Source organism: Saccostrea echinata, unplaced genomic scaffold (assembly GCF_033153115.1).
Source record: "Saccostrea echinata isolate AGI-Se365-2 ecotype Australia unplaced genomic scaffold, CSIRO_AGI_Sech_v1 ptg000062l, whole genome shotgun sequence".
Taxonomy (NCBI): Eukaryota; Metazoa; Mollusca; class Bivalvia; order Ostreida; family Ostreidae; genus Saccostrea; species Saccostrea echinata.
The window spans coordinates 5831762-5854933 of NW_026889811.1; the positions used below are offsets into that span (position 1 = coordinate 5831762).

The 23172-nt window shown below is 34.0% G+C and overlaps 2 protein-coding genes across 2 annotated transcripts in view; one reads left to right on the plus strand and one right to left on the minus strand.

Moving 5' to 3' along the window:
- LOC133175532 (ATPase MORC2-like) overlaps positions 1 to 18231 on the minus strand; it is a 37330-nt gene extending 19099 nt beyond the window's left edge. The window contains exons 1-21 of the mRNA XM_061310649.1: positions 17983 to 18231; positions 16819 to 16872; positions 16626 to 16660; positions 16245 to 16313; positions 15871 to 15961; positions 15400 to 15508; positions 14246 to 14320; positions 13789 to 14006; positions 13151 to 13396; positions 12289 to 12334; positions 11632 to 11717; positions 11042 to 11182; positions 8386 to 8540; positions 6339 to 6363; positions 6058 to 6161; positions 5737 to 5842; positions 5214 to 5307; positions 3110 to 3148; positions 2748 to 2996; positions 2311 to 2472; positions 1757 to 2008 (exon numbers count right to left, since the gene is read on the minus strand). Of these exons, the coding sequence (XP_061166633.1) occupies positions 1757 to 2008; positions 2311 to 2472; positions 2748 to 2996; positions 3110 to 3148; positions 5214 to 5307; positions 5737 to 5842; positions 6058 to 6161; positions 6339 to 6363; positions 8386 to 8540; positions 11042 to 11182; positions 11632 to 11717; positions 12289 to 12334; positions 13151 to 13396; positions 13789 to 14006; positions 14246 to 14320; positions 15400 to 15508; positions 15871 to 15961; positions 16245 to 16313; positions 16626 to 16660; positions 16819 to 16872; positions 17983 to 18050 (2424 nt within the window). The 5' untranslated portion in view covers positions 18051 to 18231. The remainder of the gene's footprint in view (positions 1 to 1756; positions 2009 to 2310; positions 2473 to 2747; positions 2997 to 3109; positions 3149 to 5213; positions 5308 to 5736; positions 5843 to 6057; positions 6162 to 6338; positions 6364 to 8385; positions 8541 to 11041; positions 11183 to 11631; positions 11718 to 12288; positions 12335 to 13150; positions 13397 to 13788; positions 14007 to 14245; positions 14321 to 15399; positions 15509 to 15870; positions 15962 to 16244; positions 16314 to 16625; positions 16661 to 16818; positions 16873 to 17982) is intronic.
- Positions 18232 to 18706: 475 nt separating this feature from the next.
- LOC133175410 (protein CUSTOS-like) lies at positions 18707 to 22863 on the plus strand. The gene is made up of 6 exons (XM_061310516.1): positions 18707 to 18811; positions 19125 to 19170; positions 20269 to 20361; positions 20820 to 20878; positions 21967 to 22090; positions 22667 to 22863. The coding sequence occupies exons 1-6, from the start codon at positions 18709 to 18711 to the stop codon at positions 22854 to 22856; spliced, it is 615 nt and encodes a 204-aa protein (XP_061166500.1). The 5' UTR covers positions 18707 to 18708; the 3' UTR covers positions 22857 to 22863.
- The last annotated feature ends 309 nt before the right edge of the window (positions 22864 to 23172 follow it).

The following is a 23172-nucleotide window of genomic DNA, read 5'->3' on the forward strand; positions in this document are numbered from 1 at the left end:
AGTGGTTCTTGAGAAGAAGATTTTTAAAGATTTTTCCTATATATTTCAATGCAAAACTTGTATTCCTTATTGTGGCCCTGCCCTACCCCCGGGGGTCCTGATTTGAACAATTTAGAATCTACACTATCCCAGGATGCTTCCACATAAGTTTCAGCTTTTCTGGCTCAGTGGTTCTTGAGAAGAAGATTTTTAAAATTTTTCCTATATATTTCAATGTAAAACTTGGATTCCACATTGTGGCCCCGCCCTACCCCCGGGGGTCCTGATTTGAACAATTTAGAATCTACACTATCCCAGGATGCTTCCACATAAGTTTCAGCTTTTCTGGCTCTGTGGTTCTTGAGAAGAAGATTTTTAAAGATTTTTCCTATATATTTCAATGTAAAACTTGGACTCCCTATTGTGGCCCCGCCCTACCCCTGGGGGTCATGATTTGAACAATTTAGAATCTACACTATCCCAGGATGCTTCCACATAAGTTTCAGCTTTTCTGGCTCAGTGGGTCTTGAGAAGAAGATTTTTAAAGATTTTTCCTATATATTTCAATGTAAAACTTGGATTCCCTATTGTGGCCCCGCCCTACCCCCGGGGGTCATGATTTTTACAATTTAAAATCTACACTACCCCAGGATGCTTCCACATAAGTTTCAGCTTTTCTGGCTCAGTGGTTCTTGAGAAGAAGATTTTTAAAGATTTTTCCTATATATTTCTATGTAAAACATTGATTCCACATTGTGGCCCCGCCCTACCCCCGGGGGTCATGATTTGAACAATTTAGAATCTACACTACCCCAGGATGCTTCCATATAAGTTTCAGCTTTACTGGCCTTGTGGTTCTTGAGAAGAAGATTTTTTAATGACCCCACCCTATTTTTGTCTTCTCTTGATTATCTCCCCTTGTGAGGGGACTTGGCCCTTCATTTTAACAATTTAAATTTCCCTTCACCCAAGGATGCTTTGTACCAAGTTTGGTCAAAATTGGCCCAGTGGTTCTTGAGAAGAAGTCAAAAATGTGAAAAGTTTACAGACGGACGGACAGACAGACAGACAGACGGACAGACGGACAGACGGACGGACGGACGACGGACAAAATGTGATCAGAAAAGCTCACTTGAGCCTTCGGCTCAGGTGAGCTAAAAAGAAGGTCACAGTGACCTACTTTTGAGTCAACATGATATGACGTCCTTTCATGCATCAACTGACAAGATTTGATGATCCTAGTCCTTATAGTAAGCAAAATATCAACATTTTAGTAAAATGTAATTTTTGGTCAACTTTGAAGTGACCTTGAAACCATGCCCTTTGCCCCAGGGTGATTCCCCGTGCAAATTTTAATTTACAACATATCCTCATCCTTTTGTGTAAGTTTGGTGATAATCTGCCCAGTGGTTCTTGAGAAGAAGATTTTTTAGCAACCAGTACTTTTGTTTCTATTTTCCTAATTATCTCCCCTTGTTTAAGGGTCACAACCCTAGTTTTATTATAAACCGGAGCCCTTGGGCCAAGGATACCCTGTGACAAATTTGACAATAATTGGCCAAGAGGTTCTTGAGTTATGGCCCATATTCTAAAAAGTTATGCACACCACACTAATGGCCATGGCATTGGCTCTTTGAGCCTTTGGCTCAGAAGAGCTAATAAAGGTTTGGTTAAAAAAAAAAATCTAAACATTATGAACCTTTGTAGCAAAACCACTCTAAGCCTGCTAAAGTAAATAAAATGTCAAAATTGCACTGATAACCAAAATGATGCGTACTATATCTGCTACTGAGTTACTAAATGCTGATCTCCTCCCCCTTTTGACAGGTGGTGCTTCTTCCTCTGTATCATCTGCCTGTGTTTCCACAGACTTGTGTTTATTAGAGTTCACAATGTCACTTTCTGAGTCCACTGAGGAGGTGGCTTTAGATCTTTTAGCAGGACTGGGGAGTTCCTCGGAATCACTGGAGACATGGGACTTCCTCTTCCCTACTGAATTCACAACTTCCTCTCCTGTCCCATCAAAATTCTGTCAAGAAGTAATATATATACAGTTTTATACATAAACTAATTTTCATGTGTGACCGATGTTCTGGAATTGATATGGAAGATTCAAAAATATGTCTAACTTTTACTTTAAACTCGCACACTGTATGACTGGGATATTCTAGAATTTACAAAAGGAAATTGCCACATGTATTTAGAATTGAAAACATCACAAAAGGAGCTAGCTGCAAAGATAGTTACAGAAACCTGGATGACCAGCCACTCATGTCATTTATTTTTCTTAATCTCAGGTCCCACATCGTAACATTTCTTCACTGTGCATACCTGTGTATTTTTAATGTTGGTAAGAGTAACTCGGGGGTTCTTCATGGAGGACTGTGATACAGTTGGTGACCGGATGGCTTTTGATTTCGAGTTGTTGACGGTGGCCTTGGATTTAGCAGCTGGGGGAGACATTGCTCTCTTTTTAGCTGCCACAGCTGCTTCCTACAGAACAGAACCAATCAACATAAACATTGTCCTTCATTTCAGAAAGAACACCATAAGCATTTTTCTCATGATTTGCTACTTGTGAATTGTGAACTAATAATGCATTCGAAAAGTTATCATCTGGAAACCAACGGGATGAACACCCACCCACTTGCCCAACAGGACATCAAGACAAATCAACATAAATGTTTCTGAGGAGCTGTTTTGTGCAGTTCTTACATACAAAAGAATTCTATTCAGCTACAAATTCCAGCATTCCTGGATATCCGTACCCTGGCTTTCCTTTCCCGTTCTGCCTTTTCCCTCTCTTTTTTGGCCTTCTCCAGTCTGGCATTCCTCTCCTGCTCCCTCCTCTCCCGTTCTCGCTCAGCCTCCTCTCTCCTCCTCTTTTCTTCCCGTTTCTTCTTCTCTGCCTCCTTTTTCCTCCTCTCCTCTTCCTCTCTTTGTTGCCTCTCTTCTTCTTCACGTCTTTTCCTTTCCATTTCAGCTGCCTGCCGTGATGATGTCACTGCCTTTGTTTTCTAAATTAGATCATACTTTCTCATTAAATGTACAGCATGTAATAAAGCCAACAAATGCTCAAAGATACTGTTTGTGTCTTTCTGAATATCAACCAGAGATAAACAGTACTTACATTCATTTTCTGTAGGAGTTCTTGCTTTTTCTTGATTTCCTTTGTTAAAAAATAAAGAATGTCTTATTAGAGAGACTAACTATGCTAACAAAAGTATTAAAGGAGCAAAAACATGAGGCCCATGGGCCACAACGCTCACCTGAATAACTTTGGCCCTGCTGTTCTTCTCCAGATAAACTTTTTGTAATACCTATTGTGGCCCCGCCCTACCCACGGGGATCATGATTTTAACAATTTAAAATCTACACTACCCTAGGATGTTTCCATATAAGTTTCAGCTTTACTGGCCAAGAGGTTCTTGAGGAGAAAATTTTTGAAGATTTTTCCTATATATTTCAATGTAAAACTTGGATTCCCTATTGTGGCCCCGCCCTACACCCAGGGGTCAAGATTTGAATTCTTTAGAATTTACGCTGCCCCAGGATGCTTCTACAAAAGTCTTAGCTTTTCTGACCAAGTGGTTCTTGAGAAGAAGATTTTTTTTTCTATATATTTCAATATAAAAATTGGATTTCCTATTGTGGCCGCGCCCTGCCCCCAGGGGTCATGATTTTAACAATTTAGAATCTACACTACCCAAGAATGCTTCCACATAAGTTTCAGCTTTTCTGGCCTAATGGTTCTTGAGAAGAAGATTTTTAAAGATTTTTTCTATATATTTCAATGTAAAACTTGGATTCCCTATTGTGGCCCTGCCCTTCCCCCGGGGTCATGATTTTAACAATTTAGAATTTACACTACCCCAGCATGCTTCCACATAAGTTTCAGTTTGTCTGGCTAAGTGGTTCTTGAGAAGAAGATTTTTAAAGACTTTTTCTATGTATTTCAATGTAAAACTTGGATTCCCTATTGTGGCCCCGCCCTTTCCCCGGGGGTCATGATTTTAACAATTTAAAATCTACACTACCCCAGGATGCTTCAACATAAGTTTCAGCTTTTCTGGCCCAATGGTTTTTGAGAAGAAGAATTTTAAAGATTTTTTTCTCTATATTTCAATGTAAAACTTGGATTCCCTATTGTGGCCCCGCCCTTCCCTTGGGGGTCATGATTTTTACAATTTAGAATTTACACTACCCCAGCATGCTTCCACATAAGTTTCAGTTTGTATGGCTAAGTGGTTCTTGAGAAGAAGATTTTTTAAAGATTTTTTTCTATGTATTTCAATGTAAAACTTGGATTCCCTATTATGGCCCCGCCCTTTCCCCGGGGGTCATGATTTTAACAATTTAAAATCTACACTACCCCAGGATGCTTCAAAATAAGTTTCAGCTTTTCTGGCCTAATGGTTCTTGAGAAGAAGATTTTTAAAGATTTTTTTCTATATATTTCAATGTAAAACTTGGATTCCCTATTGTGGCCCCGCCCTTGCCCCGGGGGTCATGATTTTAACAATTTAGAATCTATACTACCCCAGGATGCTTCCACACAAGTTTCAGCTTTTCTAGCCCAGTGGTTCTTGAGAAGAAGATTTTTTAAAGATTTTTTTCTATATATTTCAATGTAAAACTTGGATTCCCTATTGTGGCCCCGCCCTTGCTCTGGGGGTTATGATTTTAACAATTTAGAATCTACACTACCCAAAAATTTTTCCACATAAGTTTCAGCTTTTCTGGCCCAGTGGTTCTTGAGAAGAAGATTTTTTAATGACCCCACCCTATTTTTGTCTTTTCTTGATTATCTCCCCTTGTAAGGGGGTTTGGCCATTTATTTTTAACAATTTAAACTCCCCTTCACTCAAGGATGCTTTGTACCAAATTTGGTTAAAATTGGCCCAGTGGTTTTTGAGAAGAAGTTGAAAATGTGAAAAGTTTACAGATGGACGGATGGACAGACAGATGGATGGACGGACAGACGGACGACGGACAATGGGTGATCAGAAAAGCTCACTTGAGCTTTCAGCTCAGGTGAGCTAACAAAACTGATGAAAATTTTCCTCAATTCAATGTAATTTACTGCAATCAGAACCACAATGAATATATGTAGCTCATTAAGAGATACACCTTTGCAATCCATTTTACCCAATTTTTTTCCTATCTTTTACAACTGATGGCTTAATTGTGTCCAGAACAAAGTTCAGAATATTCCTAGCCAATTCAACTTTTACCTCTTCTATATCTTTGGTTTTCTGTTCCTTTGTTTTTACTTCTTTCTTTAAGATCCCTTCAGGTATATTCATCTTTTGTTCTATTGCTGAGCATCTTCAAAGGGGAAAAAGTACCAAATATTAAGATTATTCAGAAAAATTCACCTACAATAAAATCAATATACATGTATTTCATTGCAATCTCATTCATGTACATATATTAATAAATAACCCTTCCCATGAATTAGCAATATGCACAAATAAGGAAACTGGAAATTATTTCCATATTACATGTACAGGTAACTCTCACAATGTATGAATCTTTTACAATATACATGTACATGTATATATCTATGAAATCACACTCACAAAAAAGTAAACTTTTAACAGTATGTAAAAAAATAAATGCTTCTACAGTAACGTATCTCCAGAAACGCTTCACATCATACTTCAAACCAGATTTATCCTCTACCTAACTGAAGTGAAATTGACACCGTATGAATTTGATTTTACATGTGATATGTACAGTACATTAAACACCTACTTATTATGTTGAACATCAGGGTTCATTGCACACACCCAATCATCATCGAAATCTTTGCCAATATTATTTGATGAAAATGGTAAGGTTCGCCATCGCAGGCAATTATCTAAAATTCAACGTGAACATTCATGATGGTAATTAATATTAGAATATTATGCAGGTATTCCGTAAAGAAGTTTATACCAAAATTAAAGAATTTGAAAATATTAAATAATTTAAATTCATGCCATCAAAACAAGGCATGTATGCATGTTTCAAATTTACACTGAAGTTATAATTCCTGGATTTACTAATACTCCTAATAACACAAAATAAACTTACCACACTGTAACGTTACATTAATTTGCATTGCCCTTTTCCTCACAAACTTCATATCTTGTGATGGTGGATCCTTCCACTTTTGAGATATGTACCCAAAGTTCTCCCTGGGAAAAAGACATTATGTACCTGTGTTACTAGATCTTCTCATTTTTTGTTCAAAATAAAAGCTTCACATCTGGTACCAGACTCTCAAAGCAGTTCTCAAGAAACTTATCATGTTTTGCTGATAAAACTATTTCATACACACTGTGTATGTTTTACAGTCAAATACATGTACTTACCAAAACTTTGTAACTCCTTGTTGAGCTGTAAAAAGATCCAAAAAAACTCAACTGAAATCATTAGATCAATTGAAAGTCATATCACATTTTGGAAAAAAAATGGTACGAAAAGAAACTTGCTAACTTAATTTTTTTTAAAGATATACCTGAGTATTCATATGGGCTTTTCTAGTAAAAATCTATCCTACCTTAGGACTCCAGAAAATTTCAGGGGGTACCATTTTTATCTTAAACAAAGAGAGGACCATACATAGAATTCATTTTTCATACAAGGACCTGAGAAAGAAGCAATTTCTTTTTTACGAATATAAACATTTTGGTAGGATTTTCAGGTTATACAGGTGACTAGAGATTTCTCGAAGTTCAAGGGACCTTAAAAAAAAGTCTGATTGAGGGGTTTTCAAGATTGAAAGGGGAATGAAATTCAGAATTTTCAGGTCCAATCATTATGGTTCAATTTTATTTTTAAATGAAGAAGTTGTTGAAAACATCCTGGTACATTTTCATTCGTATTTTACTGGTAATTCACTTGAATTTAATTTTCAGTATTTATTTGTTCTCAATTCATTTTTACACTCAGTTGGTATTTAGCATAAAATTAAATTCTGAATAACACTTAGGGAGATCAGAAATTCAATAGATCAGGAGTTACAGGACCCAAGTTTTACTTCTAGAAATCAAAAACTTAGAGATTGGAGTTTAAGCCATCAAGAGTCACCTGTATTTGTCATATAATCTTTGAAAGTAATTTGATAAACTTACCATAAAATTTTTATTTTCCAAATGAGATATGACTACAGAGCTTAAAGCAGCTGCAGCTGTTAATTAATTATTCCCATTTGTTACCACATCAATAATAATGATCTTGGAATATGAGAAGAAGCAAAAAATAAATCAGGTTCAAATTATTGCCTGTTCAAATTTGTTTGAAATTTGTTACCGCTACAGATGTTTTAAAGAGACTTGGCAATGTTTTAAATATGAAAAGAACTTATAGCAATGTTTCATAACCAAAACATAGAGGGTTATAGAAGATATTTCTAGAATTAATACCATGGATAGATGTTAACAAGACATAAATGAGATGGTGACCATTTCAAAGGGTTTCACTTTAAGCAATTGACATTTGGATGACAGAAAGATCTAAAGAACTGTATTTGGATAGGACCATTTTGAACTTAGGAAAATTTTGTTTCAGTATTACGGAGAAAGAAATTAGGCCTAAGATCACTGCACACCCTCTACCCACTCTATTGGTGAACTTTGAGCCAATAAGGGTCAAGGGGAGAGAAAATATGCACAGAAAAGGGATTTCTTGAACTTAAAACTTTAATCTAAAAAAATTCATTCAGGTCACTGCACATCCTCTACCCAGTCTAAGAGTGAATTTTGCACTAGGAAGGGCCAAAGGGAGAAAAATGTATTACACACAAGGATTTTTCACAGAATATATATTATGACCTTGACCACTGACCTAGAAACTTGACAGAAGTTCACTCTACGTGCTCTTCTTACAGGTTTTCTATGGGTAAAGTTTGAGCTTGGAAGGGCAAGGAATAGAAAATATGCTCCAGACAAAGGTTTTAAAATAAGTTTCTTAACATGTGCCCTAGAATCACTGGATACCCACTGGCACTCTATGGGTGAAATTTAAACCAGGCTAAGTTAAGGGGAGAGAAAATATGCTCTGGACAAAAAAATTGGTTCAAGGGTACTGCACATGCTCTACCCTCAGGGACTCTATGGGTGAAGTCTGAGTCAGACTGGGTCATGGGGAAAGAAAATATGCTCTGGATAAAAGATATCAAATGGACAGATGGAAAGACTGATCACTATCATGACTATAAGGCACCTGCAGAGTGGGGACAAAATTATCCATTTACCTACCACAGAATTGATTTATTCATAGGCACCCCAAAGATAGCATAAAATTTCTGGCCGTCCAGGGGTCGGGTAGATTTTTCTACTGGAATAGCCCTTAGCATCATTAGGTTGCCAGATTATAAATATCAACCACTATCTATCTTAAAAATTTTATGAAACTGACCAACACCAATGTCCTTCCAATACTGGACCATGTGTTCCCCCATGGCCTTCAGTAGGTGTCGATATTCTTTGGCATCTGCAAAGTCCTGCTTGTTGTGTGTGGGTTCCAGCACCAAATATGGGATATCAACCACCCCTACAACCCCACTGCAGTATCTGTCAACAACAGAGAAAAAATGACTTAAAAAAGTCATTTACATGTTCATACAAATGGCAGACACCTGCATGGAGCATAAAAGCAAAGCCACTATCCTAACACATATCATTTTAGCTGCATCAAAAATAAAGATGTTGTCAGTGAACAATATTTAAGTCAAAGAATTAGATCATACATAAAAATGATGATGAAAGAAAGCAAAGGACAAAGGCAATTTTATACATGCTTCCTATCCAATGACTCATTAACTTTCATTTCCCTTTACCTTCCAGAAATTTATATATAATCATTCAAAAGATTTATTTTACATAACTTTTTTAACTAGGGCTGGGCAATAATACTGATATTCTGGTGTACTGTGATAAAATTATGATATACATGTATATTTTGAAATAATGATATTTTTGTATGTTGATATCTGAATTTACAAGTAGATGGTATACTGAATTATATTGTACCAATAATTATTAACAACATGTCAAAATGATATATACGATTAACTTTGAGATGGGCAAAAAGTCAAGTTAAACCAACTAAAAAATATCCCATTTGATAGATCACAGACATAAATAAATAATGTACATAGATTTGTTTTTTTTTCCTACTGAATATTTTTATCAACTCAAAATATTATACATGTAATATACTACAAATTTTTCAGCAATGCCCAGTCCTTTCTATACCATACACATTTTTAGTATGTTTCATTTATATAAAAGTCTCTATCCCATGCCAATTAATCGAAGCCATATTCAGCCCACAAAACATGCTACATACCTGCGCAGAGGTGAAGTTTTTCCACTAAGAAGGCATAAATAATGAAACCAGGATGAGGGTTAATTTATCGAACAGGGTAATGGTAAAACAAGTACTAGATGCTGAGTAATTGCAGAAGATATGTTTGGATCACTGCATGATTTTAGTACCATGCATAAACAAGATGCTATGATTGAAATGATACAAAAAATCAAAGAGGAATGACAAATTAAGCTTTCTGCATGTTTTCAAAACCATGCATACATTCTGAGCAATACATGCTTTGGTTATTACTCTAATGAAGATTCGCTAAAGACATTAAATTTTAGCAAAATGAAGCTATTTCACATACTGGTATACCTTAAATCTCATCTGACATCCCAAACCAAAGCCAAACATTAAAATACACAGCTAATCTCAACTCTAGTGTTCAAAGAACACTCCAGAGAAATATCAAATATCACAATGACATTTTATAATTAAGTGAAGGTAATTATATTTTTAAAATTGCGATTTTTGAAATTCTTATCAGGAACAATATACAATAAAAGCTTTAAAAGAGATAAAAGGGATTTTTCAATACATAGAGTCAAACCTCATTATCTTAAACTTTATGGAACCGAGAAAAACACTTTGAGATATTTGTGGATTTGGATTATCAAGGGTAAAATACTTACAAGAATAAGTGGATGGGACTTCCAAATCACTTCAACATATCCATGGTACTAGAGATACCAGTGTTCAAGATAATGAAGTTTAACCATCATGTTAACAGAAGATGACCAAGTTTCCTTGCTTACTTAAAATTCTATTACCAAAGACTAGCACTCTGTCCAATTAATACAGTTGGACTTTGGTATCTCGAACACTGATATCTCAAATACCATGGATATGTCAAAGTGATTTGGAAGTCTCAACCCCTTTTCCTTTAAGTATTTTACCTTGGATATCTGAAATCCTCGGATATCTCAAAGTTTTTTCTTGGTCCCACTGAGTTCAAGATAACAAAGTTTGAATGTATGTTCATTTTAAGGTACATGTATAAATTATTAGTTCAAAATTAAACTATACATATCTGCTGATAGCTCATTAATTCAGTAATTCTTGCATTCTTATTTTTAAGACCAAGAAAAATCATTTGCTCTGTGCATTTTTTTCTGCTCTTTTTCAGAAGATATTAGCCTATGAAAGATCCTGATGATGAAGCAATTCTGACAGATTTGTGAGAAGTATAGTACACTTATGTTGATTTATTTACATTTATACTAAAAAAAATAAATTAACTTGGATTTGGTTATTCTGATATGTTTTATACACAATTTGCCCATTCAAAGGATATTAGATTGATCCTGACACATTAATTTACATAAAACTTACCATGTGATGTTTGAATCTTATAATTACTACTATATACAGGGCCTTACATTTTGTTCAATTTTAAATCTGTCCATACACAATTGTATTTAAGAAATAACTATGTTTACTTTGATTTCATCCCATTTGAAGTTGTCGCATTTGTTACAAAGGCGGAAATAAAACCGAACAAAAATTCCCTATATACAGTAACATAATTTTTTTTTAAATTTTTATGGTTCCTTCCAGACAGATAATTGATGGACCGTGAGATCCCCAAGTGTCTGTTTTGCCAGCAACACTGCTACAGTACTACAACCTGGCCACTCCCCCTGGCAGCCTGACCACTCCCCTATAAGCTTGGGCACTCCCCCAATGCACTTTTACTTACACTCCACCTTCTGTCTGCGGTCCAACTTTCTCGTACATCTTGATGAGTCGACTGCAGTTGTACACAAATACCCCATCATGGGCTCGGTTCTCCAAGTTGATTCCAAAAATAAAGTTTAGAAGTTTTGGATCTTTAAGAGCTCTACAAAAAAAATTCATAACTATTGGTGATGTCCTAAATTGAAACGTACATGGTTCATATATGTAATTTTAAATCATTTCAAATCAAACATATTCTTTTGACAAACAAAACACCCCCTTCTCTTCCAAAACCAGTCATATGATTACATAATAACAACCTCGAATTACAACCATGACACTCTTCAGAGAGAGAAACATAAATAATTGAAGAATACGAAGCTCACCTTGAAGAATGTTATCTACTAGTAAGGCAAATCTTTCACCAATTTTTTTTTTTCATGTTAGTTTGCATCCCAAGATCAACATCCATGTAAGTTTGGTTTGGGTAGGACTTGTAGTTACATGAGGACAGAGCTACTCCAAAAATTTTACCCTGCAGAGGGGCAGAGGTTCTCAATTTGGAACATTCATTTACATCTCTTAACCTATTTCTTTTTCTTGATTACTCACTTGCTCTTTCTTTCTGCTACCTGCTTCTTGAGAAGAGCATCTCTCTTCATCTCTGCTGCATGCTCCTGTGCCTTTCTTAACTCTGTCTGTATTAAAGAAAAGATATTCCAACATCAACCCCATTTTATATGAAATACATGTAAATATTTTAACATACTAAGGTTTATGCCCATTTGATAATTATTTAATGTACCAATATGTACTCTATACTCCATACTTTCTTTGTACATTTTCTTGACTTAAAGTTTCAGGGTTTCTCCATTCATTACATTAACTGTAACGAATGGAGATAGGCTGGTTATCAAATGGTGCATCCAACTTAAAAAAAAAACTCATCAAAATACCAACAAAGTCTAATGTCAATGACTCATGTAACCAATACTAAATTATTTGTATTGTATATGGTAACATATGGCTGTAATGTGAAAACCAATGCAAGGACAAAACACCTCTTCTGTCATGATAAAACTACCTTTATAGATTACACTCCATGATCATCTACTCCAGGAAGTAATTTTCTTCTTGATAATACAATATCAGTACAAAAATGTCAAAGGTTTACAGGTTAGTTTTAACTTAAGAGAATACTTCCTCTGTTTATAAACAACAGCTGTTCAAAGATACAATCTTTATCCGCCTCACAAAGTTACAACTTACCCTCTGGGCTTTGGTAACTGAATCCCCGTATTTGTTTTCAAGAAACCTGTGAACAGTAGACAGGAAAATCATTTTGTAAAGCTCAGATTTCTAACCATCTACTTCACAGACATGTACCTATATCAATACCTATAATTTTAACAAACTACTCCAATAACATGATTTAATGACAAAAATAAATTTGCTATGGATTGCATCATTAAAATATAAAGAATTACAATCCTTAATAGAGAAAAAAAAAACTGTAATGGACTTTTTAAAATGATAATGATATCTAAGACCCAGATATGATTGCACAGACAGATGATCATAAAAAGTTAATGGTACAAACTCTAGTAAATAAAGATTTCATGAATGAAATGGCAGCCAACATTTTTGCCTCAGATATAATGATTGATAATATCATAAATGCAGTTGAAATAAAATCAAGAAGCTCATAGGCTACAGTGCTCACCTAAGTCACTATGGCTCTTCATCAGATTTTGTCCCTATATATTCCAATGCAAAACTTTGATCACATAATTTGACCCAACCCTACCCCCTGGCTCTGATCAGCCATTGTAGCCTTACCCTACCCTGGGTCTCGATTTGAACAAACATGAATATTCACTACCTGATGATGTTTCCATTTAATATGACTAATAATCATGGCTTTGCTGTTCTACAGAAAACTTTTCCTATGTATTCGGATTTCATATGGAAACTTTTGATCACCCATTTTGGCCCCGTCCTACCTGGCGGTTTGAAGAAAGTTGAATGTACACTTATTAATGAAGCTTTCAAATCAGTTTCATCTTTTCTGGCCAAGTGATTCTTGTTCTAACTCTTATACACTGTACCAGTATTTGACTAATCTACTAACTTGGCTTTGCTCTCTGCCTCTCGAGATTTAGATTCCGCTTGCTTGGCCTCTTCCTTGGCTTTTTGGTGTTCCATCTCTGATCGAGCTTTGAATCGATTTGAAGAATATTTGTACATTTTGGGTTTATATAAACAACATGCTAGCTTTTTCGTCCGAACTTTTTTGCCCTGTATGTAAATTTTCATTCTAGGATCCACATATAATATTGCTGTATATGCTCGAAATGATTTTCTTTCTGGCATTAATCTGTAGATAAGAGAAAACAAAGATATGATTATCATGACAACACAGACACAGAATATTTTATTCCTGAAGGACAAAAAAAGAGATTTTTTAAAAGCTATTTTATTTAATACCACTGCAAAGTGCCTTTAAAAAAAAAGCTTGAACTTCAGGTCTTAATTTATATTTTTTCTTAAAATCATAATAAACACAGATATTAGACTGAATTTACTCTTCTTATACAGACCTGATGGAATTTTTTTTCACCATTTCTGATCAGTTAATTGCTAAAGGATATCTTAAGTGATCATTCAGGAAAATTTAAAGGATCATGTCTGACTAAAACTAGAAAATGAATAGGCAAGAGTGCCTTTATTTTGGAACTGATGTCCCTAAAATAAAACAAATTTTTATACCCCTCATCTGAGTCAAAGTCGGATTCTGGATTTGCTAGAAGAATATCCGTTGGATCTGAGAGGACATCTAATTCTGGATCTCCACTGTCTAATAGTTTCACATTATACACTATAACACAAGTTCCTGTGTTGCCCTCAATTTTATCAAACTGGGCAAAGAATTCATCCTCTGTCTTGAAAGGAGAGTACTTTAGAATGATGTCCATTTCTAGTTTATGCTGCAACAAACAAAAGAGAATGTACGTATACAAAGATATCAATTCATAAAGAACATTAAGCAAGAAAACCCTATAAATCCCTTTATACTGGATACATTAACATCAATTATTACAAAAAAATATTATTTTGGTATGAATGAGATTTTTAAATATTCAATCCAAATCATTTAATGGAAATTTATTTGAGCCCATCTGCATGTATTAAATGGAATCAGTTTATTATATTTTTCAATTCTCACCTTTTCCTTTGCTTTGGCACCTGTTACCAGTGTATTTCTGGTATTTGTTTCAAATGATGGAATTGGCACAATAACCTGCCAATAAAAATAACGCATAAATTCAAAGTCATACTGTTATTATAATTTCCCAATCCTGTGCCTACTGAGCAATTCAAGAATTATTAATTTGACTTCATGTTGCTCATTTACAGTGATTATTGAAAATGGTTATCATGGGTCCAAGGGAAACCTTTTAACGACAACAATGAGTGTCTCTTAATGACAACACAGTGATTATTGAAAATGGTTACCATGGGTCCAAGGGACACCTTTGACCTTTGACAATAAGTCTCTCTTAATGACAACAAAGCGTCCAGATACAAGTGTACATCTATTCAGATATTACAGAGGAAATTCTGGCAAACTATAACACATTACATAAAAGTGCCAAATGTTCTATTGTAGCTTTGGGTGGTTCATATTATCAATCGGAAGTAAGAATATGTGGTTTTGTGGCACGAAAATAATACACTATCAACTATGTACCTTGGGTCCATTTTTAGATTGTAAATACAGTCTCACATATTATATCAGGCATAAAATGCACAAACATAAAATGCACAGAAGCATACCAGCTGTTTAAATCAAATGAAAAATAGAAAAAATAAAAATCAATACTTATCAGCTTCTAAAGAAAAAATTAAAATGATACATGTAACAGAATATATGCTTCAGAAATTTTAAAATTTCCACAGTAGACTACATAAACTATGCTACCTAGACTTTCAAATATTTTCTGTTAAATTGCATGTTAACTGCAATTTAACACCAAGGTGCCAAAATTGCTTGTGCATATACATGTAGCTTATCATGTGGATATGATGCAATCAACCAATTTTTGAATTAGATTATACTGAAATAAACTAAAATAATCAATTTGTCTTTCTATAATATCTATAATAACTATATAATTTCTCCACTGGGATGCATATTTATTGAAATCATACATCCTGAGCAAAAATTAATAATTTACCCAGGATGCAGGCCAAAAATGAAACACTGCTCAAATGATTGAAGTAGATATTCCATATGGAACTGGAAATTCTTAAAATATTTCAAAAATTTCTAGAAATAAAATATATACACAATTTATTTTTTAAAAATTTAATGCTCACTTCATCAATGTGTTCCTCTTCATGAAATGATCGGGACAAAAAGAGACAAGTCATCGTTGCTCCCTTCTTCGTGAAAAGAATGAGGTCATTACCAATCCTCATGGAACCGCTGAAATAAACAAAGATAAATAAGACTTTCATCAAATAAACCTCTTGTAAAAGTGATTCCACAACTGTGAAACATGGTTACAGCTAACATGCTTATAATGAATTAAAGCTTTTACAGTGAAGTGATTTTTATTCCCTGTAGTTTAAAAATGTATTATTCACTTACTGGATATAACAAATTACATTTTTAATGAATCAAAACTCATTTTAAAGTGTTCATCCCTGGCACTTTGCAATGATCATTCTTTACTGTACATGCACACATATGGATGCTTCCTTCATCGTTACAATTTTGCATAGGAAAATAATATATTGAGATTAAGGAGCAACCATTTAAATAAGCTTATTTGTCTTCCTACTTACGATTTCAATCCATTTCCATACATGCCAATGTGTGACTCATCCAAAGATCTCTTGGTGGATCTTCCAAATGTGATGATATCTGCTGTCTCATCTGTAAACATCGAAAAAAAAAAAATTATTTTCAAACTCTTCAAAAGAGGAAATCCTTGAAGTTATTAAAATCTTGCATTAATTGCATAATTTCCAAAATAAATTAAAATAATTGAAATTACATTAAAAATAATTAGATTTCAGAGATGTTGCTTGGAAATATTTGATCAGGAAAGTGAGGAAACGTATTGTACAAATATTTTCAATAATATTAAACATTTACAAGATATGTTCAAACCAATAAAACTTCAATGTTTACAATGAAATTCTTTGTAAAAGCTTACTTGGATCCATTCCTTCTCCATTATCCACAAAAAATAACATGTATCCTCCTCGTAAGCTTTCATCTGGTTCTGTAATTAAGAGTTCTTTCCAATGCAGAATACAGTTTATATATAATCACCATTAAGTCTGGTTAAAAAATCAATTTTCATGGCAAAATTAGATTTTCCTCAAGTTTTTTTTTCAAATATATATAATACATGCATTTGATTCCCTATCAAAATGATCAATGCTCATTTCCTTGGATATTTAGCAAATTTATCATATCTATAGGCACAATTATTTCTGCTGAGGTTGACTAGCAATTGTTCAATATCATAGTTAGTAAATACAAATAGCCTTTGGAATAAAGTTTGGCAAAGAATGGCAAATAGAGTGCAAACCTGAAAATATGTCCATTCTGGTTGCATTAGCATCTCTACAAAAAAAGGGGATTTTTTTTTGTAAAGCAATCAAATCATTTTAATTCATGTAACTTAAACAATGTTAAACACCATAAAAAATAAATACATGTTGAACTTGACGATTGGAAAATTAGAAGATTTTCATTGTAGCAAATGTTACACAAGTACTTACCTTGCATTATCAACCAATTCAGCAAGTGCACCAAACAAAAACTCATGAGTTGTTCTGAAATGTTATTTAATTTCATAATTTTTCAGATAAAATTTCAATCTTAGATTCATTAAGACAGATATTTAAAGCAATTTTTTTCTGTTCATTCATATTAACACTATTATAAGGCTCATAAAATTAAAGGAGAAAATAATACCAGAACAAAAGGACATTAGACTGGTTGGGACCAATCTCCCAAATGGGATACAAATTAACTTCGATTTCTATTGTATAGTACATGTATATAATACTGGCGAAATTATTGAGCATGTTGAGGGGGTACGACTGTAAATTAGCTTTCTCTAACAAAGTACCCACTGGCAAAATTGTTTGGGGCATGTCCCCAACTCCCATCCTAACAGTTCATATGAAGTTGTCTTTTTGGTATCCAGTCAACTCGTACCCATTCTGACTCTTACCCAAACCGAGTCATACCCAAAGAGTCAACTCGTACCCAAAACTGATGTCATAAAATAAATAATGAAAATATTTCACTTTGTGATATATTTTCATAAAGATATCTGATTTATTATTCCAATTTAGTTACACTACTTATATTTCATAAAATAATGACAATTAATTTAAATTTGTTTGAAAAATTCAACTTGGCATAATAAAGATATAGATAGGGCCTAATAGATTTATCAGGGCCCTTTCAGGCATCACAAACAACGAGCATGATTTATGCAATTACAAACAGCACAGACAAATTATGTGTATACTAAATAATCTGTAGTATGTCTTTGTATGTAGTATAACACTGTATATGTAAATAACAGTTTTTGGTATGAGTTGACTCTTTGGGTACGAGTCGGTTCGGGTACGAGTCGGTTTGGGTACGAGTTGACTCTTTTTCATATAAAAATATCAATAGATACTAGAAATACAGATCATACTCTGCTGGAAACTTGGTGTTTGCAAGTAACAACTTTTAATTGCGCTCATTTTTTAAGATATAATGGGAAAAGTGATCAATACATCAAATTGAAAATATGACATTTTACATTATATAGCACTGAGCTCTTAACATGTGCATTAGTTACAATAAATGCTATAGGCCTAGTACATGGTACATTTTTAAGTCAATATTTATTACATTAGCAATGTTATGACAAGGCAACTTACGAATTTGTGTGCAAGTATTCAAAACTTAATTGTGCACGGCTTAGTGTGTTATAACTATTGCTGGTCATTTTCTTGGTCTTTTTCCGATGTAATAACGCAATATTCCTTTCTCAATAGTGCGCGAAAAATGACTACATGGAATCCAGAACGTCCTCCCTTACTTCACGATGTCCAGGCAAATTCATCATTCTGAATAGATGCAATTTCACAGTTTAAGTATTTGCATTCATAGTTCTGAGCATTACTGAATTAATATGTATAGATTTCTAAAAATTATCTATATTTATCTTCAGTTCCATACACAGCCTCATGTAGCCGAATCACAGCATTTCCTGTTTATACAAAGATTCATCCACGTGTCATCGATAGAGTACACCTCGCTATGAAATCTCAATAAGAAAAACATTTATTTGAGTTATACAAAATTAGACAACTTATTCTGCAACATAATGGTTAAAACTCCTCCTAAATTTTCATTTCTCCTATCGCGCATGTATAAATAATTTTGGGACTACTTTCAGATCTCATTTTGAATCCAAATCTAGTATTTAAAAATTAACAAATCGAAAAAGATTTTTTTTGCAAATTTGTGGATGATACATGAAGATAAAAGAGATTTTTTTTCTTTTTTATATTCAATATATGAAAACAATCGCATAAACATGATAATGAATGGTTTATTGTCAATTTTCTTCTTTTTTTAACATTTGGTATTGTATGAATAAAATGGAAGACGAGTCCGATTCAGATAGTTCAACCGATGAAATTGAAAATCAGCGACTAAAAGAGGCAGCTATAGGTGTTGAATTAATCGTAAGAGAGACGAAAAGTTAGTTTTCATTGTCTAAATTTCTATGACAATTATTATTTTACATAAAACAGTAAAAAGGTATCAATGTGTAAGACTCGAATTTCCTCTAAATTATCATAAGCATGTACATTTTGAGTGATTTTCAGAACATGGCATGCTAAAATGACATACAAGCATTTGTTCCTAAATTTTGCACAGTGATCGGTGATTGAGATTCACAAAAAGGGTGGTTTCCATGAAATTTTCATATCCGTAATACTAATTGAACGTTATATCATTAAATGCATTACATTCTAATATTTTAAATACAGAAGCTACTTTTTTTTCTCAGGAAAAGAAACAAGGAGCCAGGAAAATGTATTGCTACCATCCCAAAGGTATTCCATTATTGATTTCATCAATGTAACCGTTCTGAAGCAAATCCAATCAATAAAAAATATATTTATTTATTATCTACTGACTATTTTTTATGTTTTTATGTACAAAAACTTTTCTGTGCATGAATTAATCCTCAACATGTTCCTATATATCCTCAGGTAGTGTACATTCAATTTTGTTCAAAATTGGGGGGGGGGGGGGTTATGATAATCATATTCATATGGAAGTTTTTTTTCAATCTGAATCATTTCATTGATTTCAACTATGCCCCTCCCCCAGGGGTAGGGGAGGGTTACATTTAACATGGTTACCATTATATATAGGGAACTTTTAAAGTCTTCTGATGAAGCACAACAGGGCCATGATTTGTCATATTAATATGGAAGAGTCCTCAGATGATATAGTTTTAACTTTGATCAAATCATGCTCTCAATGGGGCAAAATAGATCAAAGTTATATAGGGGAAAAAAATCTTCAGAAGTCTTCTGAAGTACAGGAGGGTCATGATAAATTGCAAGCATCTGCAGATAGTGTAGCTTCAAGTTTATATAGATCAGGGCCCCCAGGTTAGGGTGGGGCTATGATAGGGGATCAGAGTTTTTCAAGGAAATGTGTAAAGGAACAAATCTTTTTCAAGAGTAGCAAGCCATAATTTATCATATCAGTAAGTAAACTTTTCTTAGTTCTATTATTCATTTTTTTTAAATTCAAGTTATAGTTATTTATAGACCTAAGGGTTTGTGTAGGACTAAAATCAGAGGTCAGACTTTTTTCACAATGCTAGTGTAATGGAAAAAAAATCTTCTCAGAACTATAAATAATCTAGCATCTTGGTATTGGGATGATTCAAGCTGGTTAAATTATAACCCCTTGAGGCTAGGTACATGTAGTGGCCACAATATGGAGTCAAAAATTTTCATTGGAATAAAGGGAGAAAAAAGTCTCATAAAATCTTCCTCGGAATAACAGCAGGGCCAGTGTGACTCAGGTGTGCATTGTGGCCCATGGGCCTCTTATTTGTTGTTATCATCTTTGCAGAATTTGAAACCCAATCCATGTAATGTATGTGCTGTTATGAAGTTCAATTCATATTTCAGAGCTTCTTCTCCCGTGCCTGAAAATAATCCAATGAATACAACACCAGAATTTAGAAATTTTGTAGCCAAAAAGTTGTCTGAACTCTTAGATAGGTAAAGACTTTAAGTTTTTCCCTGCAGAGCACTTTGCTCAGTGGTTTGATCAGCTACTTGTATAAATTTTGACAAAATTTGATTAGAGTAAATATATAAAGAAAGTGTACTAATTATAGATTCTTTATAGGGTTATACATTAATTTCCCTTTGACAGGTAACTGGAAACCTTTTGTTTCTAATCTAAATGTTCACTGAATGGAATGATTTAGCCATTTTTCTTACACTGCATTTAAAATTTTATTAGTTTGTTTACCTTCATGCTTGACTGAATGTTTAAAATTTTGACAATACTGTTTGGATGCTGGAACATTTCATGTAATACATGTATTTTTTGCACCAGGGTCTTTATTTTCCTGGCCTATGTACTTATAGCTCTATTTTTAGCTTTATTTAGGATGTACCAGTAATATGCATGGGGGAACTTTTCATAAATTATCTACATGTATTTTTTGTAGAAGTCTCAAAGATAAAGGTGAAGAAATAAAGAAAATCGAAATCAATGAGGAAGATACAGGTAAATAATTATATATTTTTTTTATTTTTCTTTTCCTCCATGTTTTGAGAATAGGCAAGATCCTTTCAAATCAATAAAATAGTAGTAAAGTACTAAAAGAGGGGAATTTAATGAAGAGAAGGCCTCAACAGTAAAATTCTGAAGGGGGGGGGGGTGTTAGTTCTGCTTGGTCCCTGAGGCCAACTTTAAAATAAAGTTTGTTTGCCCTCTCCTGATTCCGGATGAAAAAAAAATTGGGTTGGTAGGTAGGTGAGAATTTTTTTTACCCCAGAAAATTTCAACATCAATGCTGAATTTTCAAAATATATTTTCTGGAATGCATAAAAAAAATAATTGCCTCCTGGGGATTAGAAAGTTTTGAGTCAGGTCATTTTTAGCCAGTCGGTCGGAAGAGGGCAACCAAAACAATCTTTTAAAGATGGCCAGATATTCAAGCCAGAAAAAGATATATTCTGCAGCAATTGTTTCTCCCATTGTTAGCTCACCTGAGCTGAAAGCTCAAGTGAGCTTTTCTGATCACCTGTTGTCCGTCGTCCGTCTCTCTGTCCGTCCGTCTGTAAACTTTTCACATTTTCAACTTCTTCTCAAGAACCACTGGGCCAATTTTAACCAAACTTGGTACAAAGTATGTTTGGGTGAAGGAGAGTGTAAATTGTTAAAATAAAGGGCCAAGTCCCCTTACAAGGGGAGATAATCAAGAAAAGACAAAAATAGGGTGGGGTCATTAAAAAATCTTCTTCTCAAGAACCACTGGGCCAGAAAAGCTGAAACTTAAGTGGAAGCATCCATTGTTCAAATCATGACTTCCGGGGGTAGGGCGGGACACAATAGGGAACCCAAGTTTTACATTGAAATATAAAAGAAAAATCTTTAAAAATCTTCTTCTCAAGAATCACTGGACCAATAAAGCTGAAACTTATTTGGAAGCATCCTGAGGTAGTGTAGATTCTAAATTGTTCAAATCATGACCCCCAGGGGTAGGGCGGGGCCACAATAGGTATATTAAAAGGGGGGAAATCTGGTAAAGAACAGCATGGCCAAAGTTACTCAGGTGAGCGATGTGGCCCATGGGCCTCTTGTTATTGTAGGTATCAAGCTATTCTCTACATCCAGCACCTTGATAAGAGAGGTTGATGAGGAGGTACCTACGTCCTCTGCCAAACAAAGGCCAGCCAATGTCAAGAGGAGGAAACTTGACAGCAGCAGTGACAGGTAGGATTTAATAACATGTAGCATTATTTTCCTTCTTTACAATTTACTTTTTAAATCTCCATAGCAGAAAAATCAAAGAGGATCTCTGACAAAGGTAGCAGGGTGGACTTAAAAGGATCTCTATATATGAATATACAGTTGAGAACTGTATCATGAACATGGTTATCTCAAATACTTTGGATATGTTGAAGTGATTTGGAAGTCCAAACCACTTTTTCTTTTAAGTATTTTACCTTGGGTATCTCTAATGATCTAATCCTCGGATATTTCTGAGTATTTTCTTGGTCCCATCAAGTTCAAGATAACGAGGTTTGACTGTATACCAGATGTCCATGTAAAAGGATTTGAGAGTATTTTAGATTGTTCAAGTTGCTTACTAATGCTTAGGTGACAAAACACTTAAAACCCAAGTCTAGTGAATATTTTCACAACCTGTTAAATTTATCTGTCGATCTCATTAAAGTTAATACTTGGTAAAAATTAAGAAAACAAGATCCTTACATGTGAATATGCTCAGTACATTCAAATGAAATTTAAAATATATTTTACTTTAACTATGTTATTTTCACTCTTTAGTTCAGATGAAGAGAGCAAATTAGCAGATGCAGCCGTATCTGTTGAGCAGATTATGAAAGAAAGTAAATCTCCTTACATTAGGACTCATAATAAAAAAGAAAAGACAATACTTATAGTGAAAGAAGAGACAGCAGCAAAGAAAAAGAAGAAAAAACACAAGAAGAAAAAAGATGAAATAAAAGTTTCATGAAATATCATCAGGTTTTTTTTTTTTTATGTTTTGGGTTTTCTTGAAATAATAAATTTTTCATCAATAAATATATGTGATTTAAAACATGTACATATAAAAAGGCCTTTCTATAATTTTGAATTGAGGAGGTGAATTTATCCATTTTAAGAGGCTATTGTAGAATTACTAGTACATGTATATCCCAAAGTTTACTTTGCAAAGAACTACGCACGGTAACTCCCGATTCCTGCCTACATTTTACAACCATTTAATTCAATATTGATGACAATTTGGCCATAAAATCTTTGTTTAATACAAAGAACAGTTCAATGGTAAT

Coding starts and splice junctions, on each gene's coding strand:
- LOC133175410 (XM_061310516.1), top strand. CDS start 18,709: ATGGAAGACGAGTCCGATTCAGATAGTTCAACCGATGAAATTGAAAAT. Junction 20,879..21,966: donor AATCAATGAGGAAGATACAG/GTAAATAATTAT, acceptor TTGTTATTGTAG/GTATCAAGCTATTCTCTACA. Junction 22,091..22,666: donor CTTGACAGCAGCAGTGACAG/GTAGGATTTAAT, acceptor TTCACTCTTTAG/TTCAGATGAAGAGAGCAAAT.